This window comes from Sus scrofa, chromosome 1, assembly GCF_000003025.6.
Source record: "Sus scrofa isolate TJ Tabasco breed Duroc chromosome 1, Sscrofa11.1, whole genome shotgun sequence".
NCBI classification, from domain to species: domain Eukaryota; kingdom Metazoa; phylum Chordata; class Mammalia; order Artiodactyla; family Suidae; genus Sus; species Sus scrofa.
Genome location: NC_010443.5, coordinates 221,478,903 through 221,499,002, shown reverse-complemented (window position 1 = coordinate 221,499,002; position 20,100 = coordinate 221,478,903). Strand labels below are relative to the sequence as shown.

At 41.6% G+C, this 20,100-nt stretch overlaps 2 protein-coding genes across 2 annotated transcripts in view; one reads left to right on the top strand and one right to left on the bottom strand.

Moving 5' to 3' along the window:
• C1H9orf66 (chromosome 1 C9orf66 homolog) lies at positions 6,172–7,268 on the bottom strand. The gene is made up of 2 exons (XM_021085085.1): positions 7,251–7,268; positions 6,172–7,219 (listed from the first exon to the last, which is right to left on the bottom strand). Exons 1-2 carry the CDS (start codon positions 7,266–7,268, stop codon positions 6,758–6,760), a joined length of 480 nt encoding a protein of 159 aa, XP_020940744.1. The 3' UTR covers positions 6,172–6,757.
• The window catches only part of DOCK8 (dedicator of cytokinesis 8), a 234,119-nt gene continuing 221,132 nt past the window's right edge, over positions 7,114–20,100 (top strand). Inside the window, 1 exon segment of the mRNA XM_003121929.6 lies at positions 7,114–7,319. Within this exon segment, the coding sequence (XP_003121977.3) occupies positions 7,267–7,319 (53 nt within the window). The 5' untranslated portion in view covers positions 7,114–7,266.

The window sequence follows — 20,100 nt, the reverse complement described above, 5'->3', positions numbered from 1 at the left end:
CCCAGGCCAGGTGTCGAATCAGAGCTGCAGCTGCCAGCCTACACCAGAGCCACAGCAACGAGGGATCCAAGCCATGTCTGCAACCTACACCACAGCTCACAGCAATGCTGATCCTTAACTGCTGATAAGCCAGGATTGAACCACTCTTGTGGATATCTTTTTTTTACATTTACCAACGGAGTCTCCATCAACTTTTTTTTTTTTTTTTTTTTTTTTTTTTTTTTTTTTAGGCGCACTGGAGTTCCAGGTTAGGTCGAATCGGAGCTGTTGCTGCCGGCCTGTGCCAGAGCCACAGCAACGCCAGATCCGAGCCACGTCTGTGACCTACACCACAGCTCACGGCAACACTGGATCCTTAACCCACTGAACGAGGCCAGGGATTGAACCCTCAACCTCATGGTTCCTAGTCGGATTTGTTTTCCACTGCACCTCGACAGGAACTCCCACTCCGTCATACTTTTAATTCCTGGATGGGCAATGGTGTCTCCTGGCTCCCTGCCTTTGCATGTAGTGCTCTTTTCTGCCTGGAATATCCTGAATGCACTCTTCTCTGCCTGCTGAGTGCTTACTTGTCATTTAAGACCAGTTCTCATGTCACCGGGTCAGTAAAGTCATTCTTCCTCAGCATCAATTTCTCTGCCAACACCCTCTCCACAAGAATAAATCATTTCCTGTCTGTGCTTCCTCACTCTCAACGACTTCTGTGCAGCAAAACGTTCCTGCATTGTCTCCCACGGAACTCAGGCCTCTTCTTTCCTTGGTAAAGTGTATCTCATTCCTAGATCGTGAGTTCTGGGAAGTCAGGGAACAAGTATTGTTAATGATTTGGCCCCTACTATCACTTAGTTCAGAGCCTGACATATGGAACCTCTTGGTAAATGTTTGGAGAATTAATGGAAGGCATACAAATAATAATGAAAGCATTCATTTATTTGTGAATTATTCCCAGTCCTTTTAGTTGTAAAATGCTATGGTATGAATATTCCTATTGAATATGAAATAGCATTGTACATTAGAATATGGCCTAAATCTTAAATTTAAATATTAATATATAGTAAACACATGTATGTAAAATATATTTATAAAATATGTGTGTGTACAGTGGTTCCCCTTATCCAAAGAGGATATGTTCTAAGATCCCCAGTGAATGCCCAAAATTGTAGGTAGTATTGAATTGTATCTATACTATGTCTTTTCCTAAACACGCATACCTATGGTACAGTTTATAAATTAGGCAGAGCAAGAGATTAACAATGACTAATACTAAAATAGAACAATTATAACTACATACTGCAGTAAGCTATATGAATGCAGTCCCCCCCAAATATCTTATTGCATGAATTTAATGCCTTTTCCATACTTTAAGCACTTATGCACTATGCCCATAACCTTTGCAGTTTGAAGGGTGATAGCAATACTATTAAGAACTTCTTTTTCCTCCTTCACAATTTCACAGCTAGAAGATTCATTCTTACCATAGGTCTTAGCAATCTCAGCATACAATATTTTTTGTTTGTTTATTAACTTTCACATTTTCACTTAAAGGAAGCACTTTATTGGCTTCTCTTTGACATATCCAAATTGCCAGCATCACAACTCTTGTACTTTGTGGCTGTTATTAAGCCAAAAGTGTACTTTGTGGCTCTTATTAAGCAAAGTGTTGCTTGAACACAAAACTGAGACACAGCATATGATAACCAGGATGGCCTCTAAGTGACAACAGGCAGATTCACTGGACAGAAAGATGATTCATTTCTGGAGTGGGAAGGAGCAGAATGGTGGGAGATTTCATCACACTACTCAGGACAGTATGCAATTTAAAACTTATGAATTGTTTACTTCTGGAATTTTCCATTTCATATTTTCAGACCGTAGTTGACCAAGGGTAAATGAAACCATGGAAACTGTGGATAAGGGGAGGACTTATATGTATACATTAAGGGAAAGTTTCTCTTTTTTTCCCCCTTTTTAGGGCAGCATGTAGAAGTTCCCAGGCGAGGGGTCAAATTGGAGCTGGAGCCACATCTGCCAGCCTATGCCACAGTCTTATCAACACCAGATCCAAGACATATCTGCGACCTACACAGCAGCTCGTGGCAGTGCAGGGTCCTTAACCCACTGAGCAAGTCCAGGGATCAAACCTGCATTCTCATGAACACTATGTCGGATTCTTTTTTTTTTTTTTTTTTTTTGGTCTTTCTGCCTCTTCTAGGGCCACTTCCCATGGCATATGGAGGTTCCCAGGCTAGGGGTCTAATCGGAGCTGTAGCCACCGGCCTACGCCAGAGCCACAGCAACGCGGGATCCGAGCCACGTCTTCGACCTACACCACAGCTCACGGCAACGCCAGATCCTGAACCCACTGAGCAAGGCCAGGGATCAAACCCGAAACCTCATGGTTCCTAGTCGGATTTGTTAAGCACTGCACCACGATGGGAACTCCTATGTCGGATTCTTAAAACACCGAGCCATAACGGGAACTCCAAGAGAAAGTTTCTTAATTTTTATTCTTTTCATATTAACAAAATTCTTGTGCAAATACACAGAACAAAGTGGAGAAAATTGGAAACTCTAAATTCTTATATCTGAATTATGGCTGGCTTTAAATACAACACAAATCTTTTTACATCTGTCTTCAATGACAAGAAGACAATAAAGAAACCTACTTGCTAGTAATAATCCATGTGCCAGTTTGAGTTCTCAACAAAAGAAATAAATACAAACCAGGGCTGGAAGATAATCATTAAAAGACACAACTAAAAAACCAAGATCGTGAAAAGGGCTCTTACATACTTTTGAAAGGCGCATGAACTTGGCCACTCCTACTCAGGTTCGCTATAATAAGTATTTATTGAGTGTCTGCTCTATGTTCAATACTGGATCAGTTCTTCATTCATTCATTCAACAAGAACTTATTGAATACTTACTTTGTCTCAGACATTTTTTATTCCCTGAATAAAACAAAAGTCTCTGCACCCATGGAACTTATATTCGAGAATCAGCTTATAAAAACACAAATAAATAAAATAGGTAGTGGAGTTCCCTCTGTGCCCAGCAGGTTGAGGATCCAGCATTGCTGCAACTGTTGCTTGGATTCAGTTCCTGGCTGGGGAGCTTCCATATGCCGCAGGTGCAGCCAATAGATAAATGAATGAATGAATGAATGAATGAATAAATAAATAAAGTATACAGTATGTCAGAAAGTGACAAGTGCTATGGAGAAAAATAAAGTTGGAAAAGGAGCTAGGCAGGGTCAAGATTAGGGATAGGGCCATTGTACAATTAAATAGATAGTCCCAGACAAAGAGTGTATGGAAGTCTTGAAAGGCTTGGGGAATAAGGACAGAAATGTGCAAAAGTCATCCTTTTCTCTATGATCCTAGGGACCTTGCTTTCCACTAGGCTAGGTTTACTGGTAACCACCTATTTAATTAAACAAAGGGTGCTGTCCAGTTGAATGAGATACTCCTTTATGTGGAGGTGGAAGCTGACAACTTGCCTCAAACTTGCCTCAAAATCCAGGATGGGGAGAGCTTGGATGTGATGTCTAGTGAGAAGGGCAGGAAGAATGCCATAAGCAAAGGAGGCCCCACAGGAAGAACATCCATTTCACTAGTTGGAGATCTTCCCTGCTTCAACAGAGAAGGAGGGACAGAGTTAGTGGAGAAGGGGAGAAGCCACTATCAGACAGCTGGGGAAGGTCACGCCTGATGGCAGAGGCTATGGGAAGCCATCCAAGTTAATGAGCAGGGAAGAAACATGATGAAACAAGTATTTTAGTAAAATGAATACAGTAGTAGAGTCAGACTGGATTGTAATAAGGAGAAGCTACAGGCAGGGAGCCATTTAAGATTTTATTTTGTCATTCAGAGATTAACTTATAAGGGCTGGGCCATAATGAAAGTAGTGAGAAGAGTGCTATTTATAAAGGAGTGATGTTTATAAAGAGTAAATGAGAGTTCCCACTGTGGCACAATGGGATCTGCAGAGTCTCTGCAGCGCTGGGCCACAGGTTCGATCCCTGGCAGAGGTCCGATGTCTGGCCTAGCACGGTGTGTTAGCTTAGTGGGTTAAGGATACAGCACTGCTACAGCTGTGGCATAGGCCACAACTGCAGCTAGGATCTGATCCCCAGCCCAGAACTCCATATACAGTGGGCAGATAAAAAGGGGGAAAAAAAAGAGTAAATGACAAACCTTGTTAGCTAATTTCATCTTAAGGGTAGAGACTAAGAAAAAGTCAGAGCTGACACATTATAAAGAGGCAAGTAGACAGCGTCATTCTAAGACTGAAAACTTTGATCCAAACAGGGTATGACTTGCTCAGGATTTTCCTCTCCACTGGATAACTCTAAACTTTTAATCTGGCAGGTGGGAAATAGTGTTAGCAATGAGTGGTTATGGAGGAATAGCAAGCTTACAACTGGGTAGAGGAAATGGAGTGTTTCAGTTTTATATGGAGTTTGAAGCTATTCAAGTGAAAATATCTGGGAGACAGGCAACATTTTAGGATTGGAAATATCCTGTAGTAATCTGTGATCTTAGGGCAGTCACTTAACTTCTCTGAGCCTCGGTTTCCCCAGCTGCAAAGTAAGGATAATGCTATTACTTAAGGGTTGTTATTAATTAATTAATATTTGTAAAAGGCTTGAAATAGGCCCTGGTACAAGGTAAGTGTCATTAAGCATTTGTTGCAAAAAATAAGTAAGGTGCAATGTAAGGAAAGAGACTGACTTTCTGGGAAGATAAGAAGATATGGGGGAAAATTATAGAAGAATTTGGAATAATTCATGTAATGTCTGTGGTAGAAGTCAAGAGAGGAATTTTCTGAAGGTGAGAAACAAAATCAAATGACACAAAGATGCAGAAAAAGAGGAAGGCTGAGAGAGGTCAAATGGTGTGGAAAGAAGGCCTTTCAGAGCAGGACAGAGGGATGATTAAAAAAGAAGCCCTAGAGGGAAATAGAAGGGAGTGAGAAATGGAAGCAAGACACTTACCTATTTTTGAAGTTAAGCAGCAATCTGCAACCCTACCCAAGAGCAGTTAAAGCATAAAAATAGGCATCTGCCTAAATTAGTGGATAATACATTGTGAATTATTAAAAGGCTATTAAGGAAATCGAGTCATTTCTAACCATTTCTAACCAGGGAATTGATGGGATGGAGGAAAATTATGCTAGCCTTTCCCATTCAGGTACCAAGTGCTAAGTGAATGAGTTAAATGCAGCATGAGCTACATAAGATGGGAGATTTTACAATTACACGCGCGCGCGCACACACACACACACACACACACACGGTTTCCTTAATTGCAATTTCTGAAAATTTGAGGTGCTCTCAATATGCTTTATGTTTGTATAGACATCAAAATGTTTTTGCTCTGTTTGAAAGAATATGTCACAAACATTCAGAAAATGAGAAAAGCCTATCTGAAAGGCTGACTTATTACACAGTGGACTGAACACTCTAGTGTAAAAAATTTTTCTACAAATCATCTTTTTTTTTTTTTTTTTGGCTGCACAGGCAGCATGTGGAACTTTCCTAGCTAGGGATCCAACCCGAGCTACAGCAGTGACAACTTGGGTCCTTTACCTGCCCGCACGTGAAGATAACTCCTACTCCTACTCTTTTTGTTCCCAGCTCGAAGTACTTATGAACTGTCCTCAGTATTTTTCTGTGTAATTGTTTGCTTATAAACTCCAGTGTATAAATCTATCTGGGAGAGTTTTGAAAGTCAGAAACTTCACATTTCAAAAAGCTGTCTTTGGATCTCCCGTAGTCTATGTAATGTTAGACTTATGACATTTGTCTTATACTATGCTTAAAGGCATTGATATTTGAAGGTGTGGGGAGGGGAGTTACCTAACCAGCTCTAAAGAATTACTGAACTAAAACAGCTGAAACCAGAGACAGAAAGGCGCTGGGCAAGAGACAGAATTCAGTCCTCAGAGATTCTAATATTAGGTGGCAAACTAGGTTTTATTGGACCAGTGCTATCCAATAGGAATATCATGTGAGCTACATATGTAATTTTAAATTTTCTTTAATGAGGCTCACATTTTAAAGAAGGAAAAACAAAAAGGTAAAATTCATTTTAGTAATATTTACCCAATATAGCTAAAGTATCATTTTAACATGTGATCAAAGAAAAATCACAAGATAGTTTGCACCTTTTTTTTTCTGTACTGTCCTCAAAATTAGTGTGTATTTTACACACCCAGCACATCTCACTTCAGACTAACCATCACTTCAAGTGGTCAACAGCCTCATGTGGCTAATGGCTACCATATTGAACAATAGTGCAGCTTTGAACAAAACATATTTCGCTATGGTATTTTTTTAAGGGTCAATTGACAAATAGGCATTTCATACAGAGGGCTTTAGTATAGTAAATCTTAGGGCGAGTCAGTAAACACGGACTTTTCGACTCCAGTGAGCACTGGGACTTTTCTTTTTTGAGTCTGGGGCTGGACGTCTTAGTACACTTCTCTGTCTGAAGCTGAAAATAAACAGGGCTGCAGCATATTCTTGAATCACAGAAAATCTCTGTGCACTGTTTCCCCAGAGAAAAGCATTTATCTGCAGGTTTAAAATTTAAAAAAGAGTTTATTCCTTGCATGAATTCATTGCATTTATTTAAGACACACTATTAAGGATGACAGACATATGATTTGCAAAATTTGGTTTGTGTCCTTAAGTTTCCACCGACTCTTTATTTTTCTTTTTTAATATGCCTTTTCCCGGGGCTGGTGTGAACACTTAATAAGGCCTAGCGCAAAGAATTCCAGGGTTGATTTCCCGACCTCGCCAACTACGCGGGGCGGGCGGAAGGCGCGTGTTCCCAGCTCTTGCCCGTAGGCCCTGGCAGCCTCGCAGCTTCGGGCAGATGGAGTTTCCGGCTTCGCTCAGTGGTCGCCGGGTCATCCGCCCGCGCTCCTTTCTGCTTGAGGTCAGGGCCCCGGGAAGAGCGCGCCGGCGGTCTGGGCATCCGGAGGGCAGTTCCGCGGTGGGTCCACACCCTCCTCGCGCGCCTCTCCCTGCGTGCCAGGCCAGGCGCAGGGTGACAGGGCCAGCCGCCTCAGCTTTGAGGTTGGGCCCTCCCCCGGGGGTGATTTCAACGCAGAAGGTGGAAATGCGGAAGTTTCCAAACGCGACTGACAGATGAGGCTCGCGTCCCGCTCGGCATGCGCTGCAGCGACTCTGCGGCGCGCCAGGCCCCGGCTGTGCGCATCTCGAGACCCTAAAAGCCGACCAGCCGCCGGTGCGCCATGGCCACGCTGCCGAGCGCAGAGCGCCGCGCGTTCGCGCTCAAGATCAACAGGTAAGACGCGCCCCGCCGGGCGGCGGACTCAGCGGCCGCTACGCCCCAGCCGGTGGAGCGCGGCGCCGCGGCGGCTCCGAGGGGGAGGGCCGCCGGTGGCAGAGCCTCTGGGAGTCCGCAGAGGGCGCGCCGGAGACCCTGGGGTCGCCGGGCCCAGGAGGAGGATGCGGTGGGGCCGCTGAGCGCGGGTTAGCCAGCTCGCTGGGTCTAGCCAGATCCTCCACGAGAGTCCCGGTCCTCCTGGTTGTCCTCAGCCGCCAGTGTCCCTTCCCGGAGCCACCTCCCAAACCCCGCCTCGCCCGCGCCGCCCTTGGGGTTGACAGGTGGCCGGAGCCGTCGAGTGTGAAGGGCGCAGGGTTAGCAGTGCTGGGCAAGCTACAGAGTTTCTTATGAACTGCGCCTTGTTTGGAGGCTGCTCAGAGAAGGGGCAAGAGAAGTGGTTGAAAGGAGCGTTTTGCTTTCAGGCTGCTGGTTCAAGGCTTCGGTTATTCTGAGGAGGGCTCTTTCCCCTCTTGTTTTATTTTTCCAGAAAAAAAGTTTGGCTCCTACTGACATCGCTATTTTTATTCCCTGGTCCAAAGGAGCCATGAAGTGGAAAAAGTGATTTTTTTAAATTCTCCTTTTAAATAAATAAAAAGGAATGGCCTGTGGCTGACATTTTTACATTTACAGCTCTCCAGCAAAGAATTAAGGACATGGATCCAACTCACGATCCAATTCATAATCAAAATTGCACAAATTAAATGTGAGCACATTTACTGCTCAAAGTTCTCACCAGAGGTGCTTTAACTGCAGTTTTTCCTCCAGTGAAAACTGCTGACAAGTGTTTGGAGATATTTTTATCGTACCCTGAGAAATCTAGACTGTCTGGTTAAAAGATAATTTGAAATTTATCCTGGACAGTCAACATATTTTACTGCTTTCTAAGACTTCTTTTAGCTGAGCCTGTGAAAGGCTAGTCCCACAGTACGTTTTCATGCTGCTAAAATGTGAAGAGGTTTGAGCCACAGGGAATTAGAAGCCTCGAGTAATAAGTAGGTAAGGTCTTCCAGAGGGTTTATTGAGCTTTATTGGTGATTTTATTCCCACCTGTTCTGTGGCTATGAGCAAACCATTTCTCTTACCTTTCTATTTCTTTATCTTTAAAATGAGTTTAATTATTCTCCTGTACTGTATATTAATGTTGGAGGCTGAAAGGTACTAGTCAAAAGCTATAAAGTATATCAGGGATTTCCGTATAGGAATTTTTTTTTTTTTCTGCATTAGGTTTATGCCTGTTGCCATGCAGAAAGGGCAATTCATTTGGGGTCTTGGGGGATCAAAGTGAAGTTACTGATGGATGTACCGTTTGCCATAGCCGCTGCTCTTCCATCTCTGTGAATTTTAGGTCAGGTGGTGTGACTCTGACGGAAAGATGTTAGAGACGTTGGGTGGAGTTAATCTGAGGAGAAAAATTGGAACTGCACTAATCCCTATAGGCAGTCTTGAAAGCAGCAGCGGGGTTGTGTAGCTTGGGGCTAAAGGTCCTGGCTGGAATCATATCTGCTTACAGATTGGCTCTCTGATTCAAACTAACTGTGTGACATTTGGCATGCTCTTTAATGTCTCTAAACTTTGAGTTTTTATATGTTGAATGGGGACATATACCTTGCATGACTGCCAGGAGGATTAAGTAAAATAATATATATATACAAAGTGCCTGTTGTGCCTGGCTCAGGATAAATGTTAAAATAGTGTTAGCTAGCCTCATCAACATGACTGTCAGCTTCATCATTATTATCTTCTCCATTGCCACCATCTTTAAGATCCTAAGGAAGAAGGGTAGGAAGGAAAGCTGAAGTTGGAGAACTTCCCACGCGAAGATCAGTTTAGGCTGGGTATGATGATGCCAATGGCAGGTTGGAGCCGCCATGAGGTGGATGTTCTCCCTCATATATCTCCCATCTCTGTGCTGACAGTACCAGACGCATTCCCCCAGTGGAACAGGAGTGTGTGATGCCGTCTGACCAAGAAGAGCCACTCAAGTTAAATATAAAATAAAAGGTTCTCTAATCCTCAAGCAAGATAAAGATTGATTATTCCTCTTGGGGGGAGGGTTCTGTTTTTCCTTTTGAAGCATTTTGTGTATTGGGTAAAAGAGATGCTAAGGAACTTGGCAGAAATTATTGTTCAAAGGAGTGGATTAAGGGAGTTGCCACTGTGGCGCAGTGGGTTAATGATTTGGCTTGTCTCTGTGGAGACTCCCGCCCATCATAATGCGTTAAGGATCCAGTGTTGCTGCAGCTGTGACATAGGTTGCAGCTGCAGCTTGGATTCGATCCCTGGCCTGGGAACTTCCATATGCCACAGGTGCAGCCAAAAACAAAACAAAACAAAGGAACGGATTAATAAATATATACCTAGTATGAACATAATATTAAAACATACCATTCATTGGTCACTTATTGTGTCCTAGACACTGTGTATGTGCTTAATGGATCATATTGTTAAATTCTTACAAAAGTCCAATGAGACTCACCTGAATTCTCATACAGAAGAGGAAAATGAAGTTTGGAGATGTCATTGCAAAAGGCCATGTCATTTGTTCAAGGCCGTGCAAATAGCAGCGGCAGAGTTGGGATTACAAACTGCTTTAAAGACTGTGTTCTTAATCAGACAAGTGCTATTTTGACCCCATGTTTCTTAAGAATTTCCTTTAAAAGCAAGCAGGGAATTAGTTTTTTAAAAACTGTCATTTCAGTAGCAGAATTGCAAATTGTTCTGATTGATGTTTAATGTGTAAACTCATAGTGTGTTATTTTGCAATTTAGAAGTGACAAAAGAAAATATTTCCCCTTACATGCCTATCTACTGTTTTGTTTTTTTTTAAATAGATCAACTTACAAAAGTAAGGCAGTGTTGAAATATGGTCATCAGTGTGGGTTCATATATTTTTCACCTTTCTATCCTGAGTGATACAAACCGTTCCTTAAAAATGTTTGTGGGTGAAATCATTGTGCTTCTTATTAAGGAAATATTCAAATCTGATGTATTAAGAATTTTGCTTCTAAAGAGTTCAGCTCTGCCCACAACAGCCTTAAGAAAGAGTGAGCAGACTACCTCACAGTAGGAAAAGAATGTTCCCCAGTCTTCTCAAATTCTGTGGCTTCCTGCAAACAGCAGTTGCTCAGTCTAGGGGCAGGGCCAAAGCAAAGGAGGAACCCAGAAATGGCCACTAGTGCCCATTAACCTTTGATTGCCCTGGCTCTTATGAAGCCTAAAATTCCATGTGTTGGAAATCATCATAGGACTTTTTTGTTCCATTTAGAGCACCAGGTGTAATTGTATGATGTGATTGAATTACTTGTTACAGTGAAACATTACCCATAGCTCAGGGAGATACAAAAGATCCACTACTGAATTTTTCTGAACTAGAAGCATTAAATTCAGTTTCTTCTAAGTGTTAGATATTTGTCTTCATTTCAGTTTAATTGTCACTGACTTCCTGTGTGCAAAGGCAAGACCAGATCCAAACTAGGCAGTTCTTAATAACATATGCGTTGGGGATTTCAGGCACTGTTGCATCAAACGTCACAACACAGTCCTTGTACAGAGCGCCAAGTCTTAACCAACTATGTTTTTTTCCCCCTAACTAGCATTTAGGGCTTTCATGTATTATAAAGATTATTATTACTATTCTGAGAATTCATTAGACAAAATCTTAGTTTCGTCCCAACACAGTAGATGTAGAACTAGATCAAATATTAAAGAAACGACCTTGGGTAAAGAGAACAAAATGCAAATGCTGAAAAAACAATGATCCTCTAGACATTCAGGATTGAAAGGGATAAATAACCAAGGCTTTTGCTTATATAGTGCTTACTGTATGGCAGGTATGAGTCTAATAAGTCTCTACATATCATAACTCATTCATCCCTACAAGGTAGGAGCAATTACCGTCTCCATAGAGAGAGAAACTGGGCACGAAGGAGTTATGAAAATTGTCCAAAGTCACAAACAGCTAAGGGCAGAGCTGAGATTCAAATGCAGGCAGCCTCGCTCCAGAATCCTCTCCATTAACCACTATATACCATGCTGCTATCTCAGTTTTATTTTGAAATAATAATAAAATAAGTAATATTTATGTGTCAAGACCTGTGCTGAGAACTTTATAGACCTTCATTCCCTCATTGTAGAAGAGGAACAAAATGTGATGTGTAGTAATTATCCTTAGTGATTTTGTTGAAGGTAAAAACAAAGGTCCAAGAAGACAGATTACATTCAAGAACAATCCCGGAGTTCCCGTCGTGGCGCAGTGGTTAACGAATCCGACTAGGAACCATGAGGTTGCGGGTTCGGTCCCTGGCCTTGCTCAGTGGGTTAACGATCCGGCGTTGCCGTGAGCTGTGGTGTAGGTTGCAGACGCGGCTCGGATCCTGCGTTGCTGTGCCTCTGGCGTAGGCCGGTGGCTACAGCTCCGATTCAACCCCTAGCCTGGGAACTTCCATATGCCGCGGGAGCGGCCCAAGAAATAGCAACAACAACAACAACAACAAAAAAAAAAAAAAAAAAAAAAAAAAAAAAAAAAAGAACAATCCCAATAATTTTTGGCATAAAGACCAGAACAAGAGGAAGGTATTGAGCTGGTCCTGAGAAGTGTTTGCTAATTTTGTCAGCAAAGATGATGTGAGCATAAAAATATATGTATCCCTATGTCTCAATGTATGTCTGCAATGATACAGTTCTATTCTTGACTAGCGATGGCTGAGGAGGGTGTGGGTGCTTTCAAGAATTGCTTCATTTGTCTGACGTGTTCTAGACCAAAGACCATGAGAAGAGGCTTCAGGCAATTGAACTCAGAATTTTGGTCTTTCTCGCGGTCCCAATCATTTTGTTTCTTGTTCTTGGAAAAGCCCCACTTGACCTTCAGGCATCTAGTCTAATTGAAAGAACCTTCTGCCAGGGGGAGATTTTCAATTGGAGTTCTTTGAATCCTGACAATTCTCATGTATATGCAAGCTCATGTTTACTTCTACACGGAAAAGAAAATATGATTATATCATTTGGTTACCTAGGGAGAGAGGGCAAGTTCAGGGGGCTGGGTCTCCGGACTCAACTCCCCACACAGAGCTAGTGATGGAATGAGATGATGTTAAAAACACCTCAACTTTGCATCCTCTGTGACAGGCAGGGGTGGGACAATACTCAGACCTCTTGCTCGAGAAGGCTAAGAAAACAGAGTACTGGGAGTTCCTGTTGTGGCGCAGTGGTTAACAAATCCGACTAGGAACCATGAGGTTGTGGGTTCGGTCCCTGCCCTTGCTCAGTGGGTTAACGATCTGGCGTTGCCGTGAGCTGTGGTGTAGGTTGCAGACGCGGCTTGGATCCCGCGTTGCTGTGGCTCTGGCATAGGCCGGTGGCTACAGCTCCGATTAGACCCCTAGCCTGGGAACCTCCATATGCCGTGGGAGCGGCCCAAAGAAATAGCAAAAAGACAAAAAAAAAAAAAAAAAAAAAAAAAAAAAGAAAACAGAGTACTTAGTTCTTTTCAATGGTGAACAGCCAGCTGCTTATTCATGTCTTGGTCAATAATAAGTGGTTAAAACAACAGGAATGTGCTCTCCCTATTCCCACAAATGCCCAGTCTAATTTATTACCAGTCAGCAGCTACAAAAGTTCTTTAGGCTCTAGGAAACACAAGATAGTTTATTCAGTCATAGTTAAGAGGGGTCCCTGTGCTTCTGCAGTTTGCACTATAGTAGTATGGCTTGCTATGTTGACAACTAGAGGGTACATAGAATGAAAACAGAATGATGTCTCTGAAAATATTTAGGAAGGCACACCTGTATGTTGAGGCACCTATATGCAGGGTATGGTGAAATCAAACAAATTGGTGAAATTGGCCTTGGGTATCAGACCATTATGTTATGTCCCACTGTGTTGCTCAAATGCAGGACTAGAAAAGCAGAAAAAGTAATGGCAGAACCAGTTTCTCCTGTCTGCTCTTCTTTCATCCATGTTATCATTAAAAGCAGGAAGGTACAACAAGTAAAATTTTCCATCACCCATAAGTTACAGCTGTTAACATTTGGATGTATGTCCTTCATTTTCTCAAAAATAAGATCATACTGCACATACGGTTTTATGCTGTATTTTTTTTAATTTAAAAATATGAACAAGTCTCCATATCAATCAGTGTAGAGCTACATTATAATTTATATAGGCTGTGTAAAATTGTGTTGACTAGATATACAGTGATTTACTGAATAATTCTCTATGATTGAGTGTTAAATTAGTTTCTAATTTTTTTTTATAATAAGGTACAGAGCTTGATGGAAGAGTTTATACATCTTTATGTGTTCGTGCAAATACTTCCTTCCAATGTCTAGGAGTGGAATTGCTTGCTCAAAGGAAAGAAACATTTTTTTCAAGCTTTTGATCCACCTAGCCAAGTTGTTTCCTAGAAAATTTATACCTATTTACACTCCCCGCAAGTGGCCCTATAAGTGCTCGTTTCCTCACATTCACACCACTGCCTGGTTTTATCACTTTTAAATCTTTATTAGAATCTTGACCCCTTCTCTTAAATGTCTCTTACTTCTTCCTGTTCAGCTTTTCTCCCAGATCCTGCATGACCTCTGAAGTCATTCTTTAGGAATTAAAATAGTTGTACATTTCTCCTTTCTCTTTTGCCTTATGTACAACTCAAGATGGCATAATCTCTTTCTTACTTTCTGTCTCTGTTCACCTAACAGGTGGGTTAATTATAAAGGTAGTTTGTTCTAGCAACTTAGTTCTTTCTTGATTCCAGTTTGAAGCAACTGGCTAGCCACATTTTTATATGCTTTTACTTTGCTTAACAATCTAATCCAATCTACCTCTCCACTACATCAGTGCTAGCAATTAAAAATGAAATAACGAATAGAAAAATCAAGATCCCTTTCCCTGACCGAGTAAGATTCCAGCTGATATAGCTCACAGCACGTGTTTTCCCTTGGATCACAATACAGAGAAATGGATTTCTTTCACAGTTTCTTGGGTTCCCCTTCCTCTGGGATTGGCTTTGGCACTCACACAACATGTCAGTATTGCTCTGCTCAGAAACCGTAAAAGGCTTTCGGAGTTCTATCATTCTCGTCAAACAATGGCTAAAAGTCATTTGGTTACCTAATGATATTTAGGCTAACCTGGCACTAGATTGAGAAATGCAGAACAGTAAATAATCAACCCCTTCTTCCTCCCATCTCTTGACTTTCTGGCATGTAGATAAGTTAGTAGGCTTGTTACTACCAGGGTTGGTTTGGTAGCTTATTCATTCATTCATTCACTCACTTATTGATAGTCACTAGGTTCTAAGTGCTGTGCTGGGGCCCTGGAAATAGAAAGACGAGCAAGTCATGGCCTTGCCCACAAGGAAAGAAACACCAACCCACAATATGGACCAGAAGTGGACAGAGCTGTCCTTTGCTTCCTAGCCCTCCATCTTGGTGGTGTGCCTTCAAAGCGGTCATCTTTGGGGACGTGCCCCTTCTTCTAAGGGTCCTAGCATTCTGCAAAACAATTTTGGAAATCCTTTTAGAATTGCTCTCAGAGAGTGGAGTACATTTATTTAAAAAGAATAAACTCAGTGGTATGAAATCTTTTTCTTTTTTTTAAATTAATTAATTTATTTTTCCACTGTACAGCATGGGGGCCAAGTTACACTTACAAGTATACATTTTTTTTAAATCTTTTTCCTTTGACAAAGAATCTGCTTTTTTCCTGTTTGAAAGTTTTAAAAATATAGAAAATACAGATAATAATATAGCAAGTATTTAAGGGTTCACTGACCAGAATTAACAAATGTTAACATTTGGTCACTTTTGCTTTATATATTTTTAAATGAAAAAAGAACATTACAGATACATTTGAAGTTCTCCCTTTGTTTTTCTCCCTAATCCTGCTCTTTCCTCTCCTTCAGAGACCAGCATTATCACCAAGTTGTACTTTTATTGTATATGTGTGTGTTCACGTGGGGTACACCTATCTATGAACAATATATTGTGTAGTTTCTGGAATAAGCCAAAGTCATTAGCATTCAAGCAAGCCTGTTAAATTAGGTAACATTAGTATCAGCTTAAGATAAGATGTGACTATAAAGTAATGGAGCCTTTTTTTTAGATTCCTCTTCTGAAGGCCGTTGCAAAGAGTTCTCAAGGTAGTTTTAGGAAGACAGCTCTATCAAAATAAATCACTTGGCACTTGTGTGAAATTATAAAGAACAATAGTTATTTAGATGTGTACATTCTGGTAATGGCAATCCCTCCATATATTTTAGTCATATTACTCATTTCCTGGAATGGCCAGGAAATTTTTCAAAAAACTTTTTTTTCTTTATCAGATGCATGAACCCATGATTTGCATTTGACTTGAGATAAGCAGTTAAGTTGATAACATGTATATTTTAAAATAATACAGTTTCAAAAGCACAGAGTGAAGCTTTTGTCTTAGTGCCTGGACATTTTATTAGAGAAAGTATGATGATTAGCACAAGAGGGTATGGTATTTGCTCAAAGATCCTTATGGGAATACTTGGGCCTTGGTAAATCTGCATGGTTGGGCTGGATTCTCCCCTGTTTGTTTAGGGATCCATAGTTCCTCTGTTGTACCATGCCTCAAATTAGACAAACAGGGAAGAATGGCCATGGGTAGAAATGCTTTTCCCACACTTCTCTGTTTTGTCTTGCTGCTTCACAGGGCAATACTCAGCACACAGCAGACACCTTTTTGGTGGTACTCAGTTCTCTGCTGTGTGCTCTGAACACTCAAGAGAAGTTGGGGTCTCATCAAGAAGTTACCCACCTGGGGACCAGGGTTGTTAGGGAGGCAAACTAGATTTGCCTAAAAGGTGCTAGTCCTCATGCAATAACATACACTAAAATGATCATCCACTTTCCCTTATGCTAGTAGAAAAACTCAGGTTCAAAGTCCATGAAAAATGTACTTTATCCTGCTATTTAACAGGCAGTGTTTTCAAGTTGTTTTAATAGTTGTTTCAAGGCAGTGATGGCCATCTGTTCTCTATGAGAACAAGACTGCATCTTCATGTTGACATTTGGTCTGGTTTGCTTCACCTACTAGTTCTTTACTCTTTCATCCCAAATCACTACCTGTTCTCATAGTATCCCCTTGGAAGGGATATCTGATTTGCCTATTGTATCTTGTTCCCTAACCAATAATTTTATTCAACTCACAAGAATTTTTTTGATTGCTATGAATTTCTCTAGGCATCATGAGATACAAAAAACCCCAAACAAAGTCCCACTACAACAAGACTGGTGGCATCTCTGCAGCACCAGGATGCCCAGGTTGTATCCCTGGCTGGGCCCAGCGGGTTAAAGAATCAGCACAGTGGGTTAAAAGTTCGGGCATTTCCACAGGTGCAGTGTAGTTCACAACTGTGGCTTGGATCTGATCCCTGACCTGGGAACTCCATATGTTTCAGGGCAGTCAAAAGAAAAAAAAAAAAAACACACCAAACCCCCAAACCAAGTATATGCCCCCAGAATTCAGCTGGAGTGAGCACGTTAACATCAATGAATGCAGGAGATAGTGTTTGATTGTGTGGCTGGCCAGGTGTTGGTTAAGGGCAATAATGGAATGCTGATATAACTCAGAGGGGAAGGAAGGAGTAGCACCTCTGTGGGGTGAGGAGGTGAGGCTTCAGCCAGGCCCTGAAGGACAGGAGGTGATTGACAGATGACACTGCTATAATGGGAAGAGGAACTAGCACTGTGCAGAATGGATTGGAGGGGGGTCCATGAAAGGGATATGTGAGGTGAGGAGGTCTGGGATTAGGCTGGGATAGCGAGAATGGAAAGAAAGGAGTCTACATGCATACAGTGGAACACTACTCAGTCATAAAAAGAGTGAAATCACGCCATTTGCAGCAACATGGGTGCAAGTGGAGATTTTTATACTAAGTGAAGTGATAGAAAGACAAAAACCATGCAATAACAGTTATATGTGAAATCTAAAACATGGCACAAATGAACCTATCTGCAGAACAGAAACAGACTCATAGACATAAAGAACAGACTTATGGATTCCAAGGAGGATGGAGGAGGGAGTGGGATGTGGGAATTTGGGGTTAATAGATGCAAACTATTTTTTTTTTTTTGTCTTTTTAGGGCCGCACCCACGGCATATGGAGGTTCCCAGGCTAGGGGCGGAATTGAAGCTACACCTGCCGGCTGACACCAAAGCCACAACAACGCCAAATCTGAGCCACATCTGTGACCTACACCACAGCTCACTGCAAGGCCGGATCCTCAACATACTGAGTGCGGGTAGGGATCAAACCTGCATCCTCGTGGATGCTAGTTAGATTCTTTCCACTGAGCCACGACGGAAACTCCAACAGATGGAGACTATTACATTTAAAATGGATAAACAGTAAGGTTCTATTGTGTAGCACAGGGAACTAAATGCAGTCTCCTGGGGTGCACACACATGTATATGAATGAGTCACTGCTATATAGCAGAAATTGGCAACATTGTAAATCAACCATACTTTATTTTAAAAAATTCATACACTTAAAAAAAAGAAAGAAAGGGGTCCTTATCTGCAGATACTTGAAGGAGAATAAAAAGGACTGGGGAAATAACTCAATATTTATTCATTTGCTCAGTTCATGAAAACTGATTGTAGTTGACTATGTACCTGGCAGTTTTTGTTCTAAGAGCTGAGGATAGAGCAGTGAAATCTATCTCAGGTTCTTGTCCTAAAGAATTCATTTTCCCATGGGAGGATAATGAAAAAGAAACCAGGAAGTAAAAAGGAAATATCAGATAAAATAGGTGCTATGTAGAGAATCTAAAAGGGCCATATCAGGTGTGTGGATACTTTAGATAGAATGGCCAAGGACAGCATTCCTGAGGAGATGACCTCCACGCTAGGACCAGGCAGAGGAAGTAGTTAGTGCTCTGCCCGGGCCAGGAGTAAGAAGAAAAGAGAGCCAGTGTGTCCAAAAGAGTAAGTGAGGGGGAGAGATGAAAAGAAAAGCAGGCAGAAATGAAATCATAAAAAGGCCTTAGAAGCCAAGGAAACTGTTTAAGTGTTATTCCAAGTACAATTGAGAAGGTATGGGGAGCAGAGGCATGATGTGATTGACTTTTGTATTTAGAAGATCACTCTGGCTCCTCAATAGAGAAGAAGGAGAAGAAGCAGATGAGCAGAAGCAAGATGAGCAGATGGGAGTGAGCACAGACCAGGGGCAAGGTGATGGAGTCAGGACTAGAGAGAGAGAAAAGTGGTCAGCTGTGGGACATACTGTGAAGACTGGGCTGATGGATTTGATATAGGGTGGAGAACAATGAGAGAAATCAGGGTGTCTCTGAAGTTAGAGTTATATGTGGATGTTGATGCTTTTAATAGAGATAAAAGCAGGAACAATGCTCATAGCAGCACTATTTACAACAGCCAGGACATGGAAGCAACCTGAATGCCAATCACAGATGAATGGATAAAGAAGGTGTGGTATAGGAGTTCCCTTGTGGCACAGTAGGTTAGGGATCCAGTGTTGCTGCAGGGGCTGGGGTCGCTGCTGTGGTGTGGGTTTGATTCCTGGCCCAGGAACTTCCTCATGCTGCAGGCACAGCTTTAAAAAAAAAAAAAAAAAGATGTGGTACATATATGCAATGGAATATTACTCAGCCATAAAAAATAAAATAATGCCATTTGTAGCAATGTGGATGAACCTAGAGATTATCATACCTAGTGAATTAAGTCAGAGAGAGAAAGACAAATATGTGATATGTAGAATCTAAAAAAAGATACAAACAAAAATAGACTTATTTACAAAACAAAAATAGACTCACAGGCATAGGAAACAACCTTATGGTTTTATGTATATATACTTTAGATTATTTTCCATTTCAGATTATTGTAAGATAGAGTATATAGTTCCCTGTATTATGCAGTAGGTCCTTGTTGGTTATTTATTAACATATAGTGATGTGTATACTTTAGTCCCAAACTCCAATTAATCCCTTCCCACCTTTCCCTTTAGGTAATCTTGAGTTTGTATGTGAGGGTGTGTGTGTGTGTGTGTGCACGCACACACACGTGCATATTTCCCAAGTTTTCTTTAAAGAGTGTTTTTTGTAATTGGGGAAAGTAAACTTTATAGAAGATGTAACACCAAGATTTCCATTCTGGGGAAATTGGATAAAGATGATGTCAACGAGAAATTATTAAAATTAGGAATTTGAGTTAGTTTTAGAAGGGTGATTTTGCACTTCTCTTGTAGAGATTTTATTTAAGAGAAGATAGTAGATTTCATATTTCCATATATTTACCCTCCCTCCCTGTCAGAGGATTTTACTTTTCACCTTGTTGAAGGTGATGTGGTCACTGAAAGGTAAGCTTTCAGACCTAGCCTGGCCTTTGTCTGGTCATCTTTTCCTATTTCATACAACCAGCAGTGTTCCAGACAGAGGCTGATCTATCAGCCTGTCCTGGAGTTAAGGCAATTGGAGCAGAGCCACAATTGCTCTCTGGAAGTCTTTTGTGTTTTTTCTCTTTTGTGTTTTTTTGTTTTTGTTTTTTGCTTTTTAGGGCCACACCCACGTCATATGGAAGTTCCCAGGCTAGGAGTCGAATTGGAGCTACAGCTGCCAGCCTACACCACAGCCAGAGCAACGTGGGATCCAAGCTGCATTTGTGACCTTCACCACAACTCATGGCAATGGCAGATCACCAACCCACTGAGCGAGGCCAGGGATTGAACCCACATCCTCATGGATACTAGTCGGATTCGTC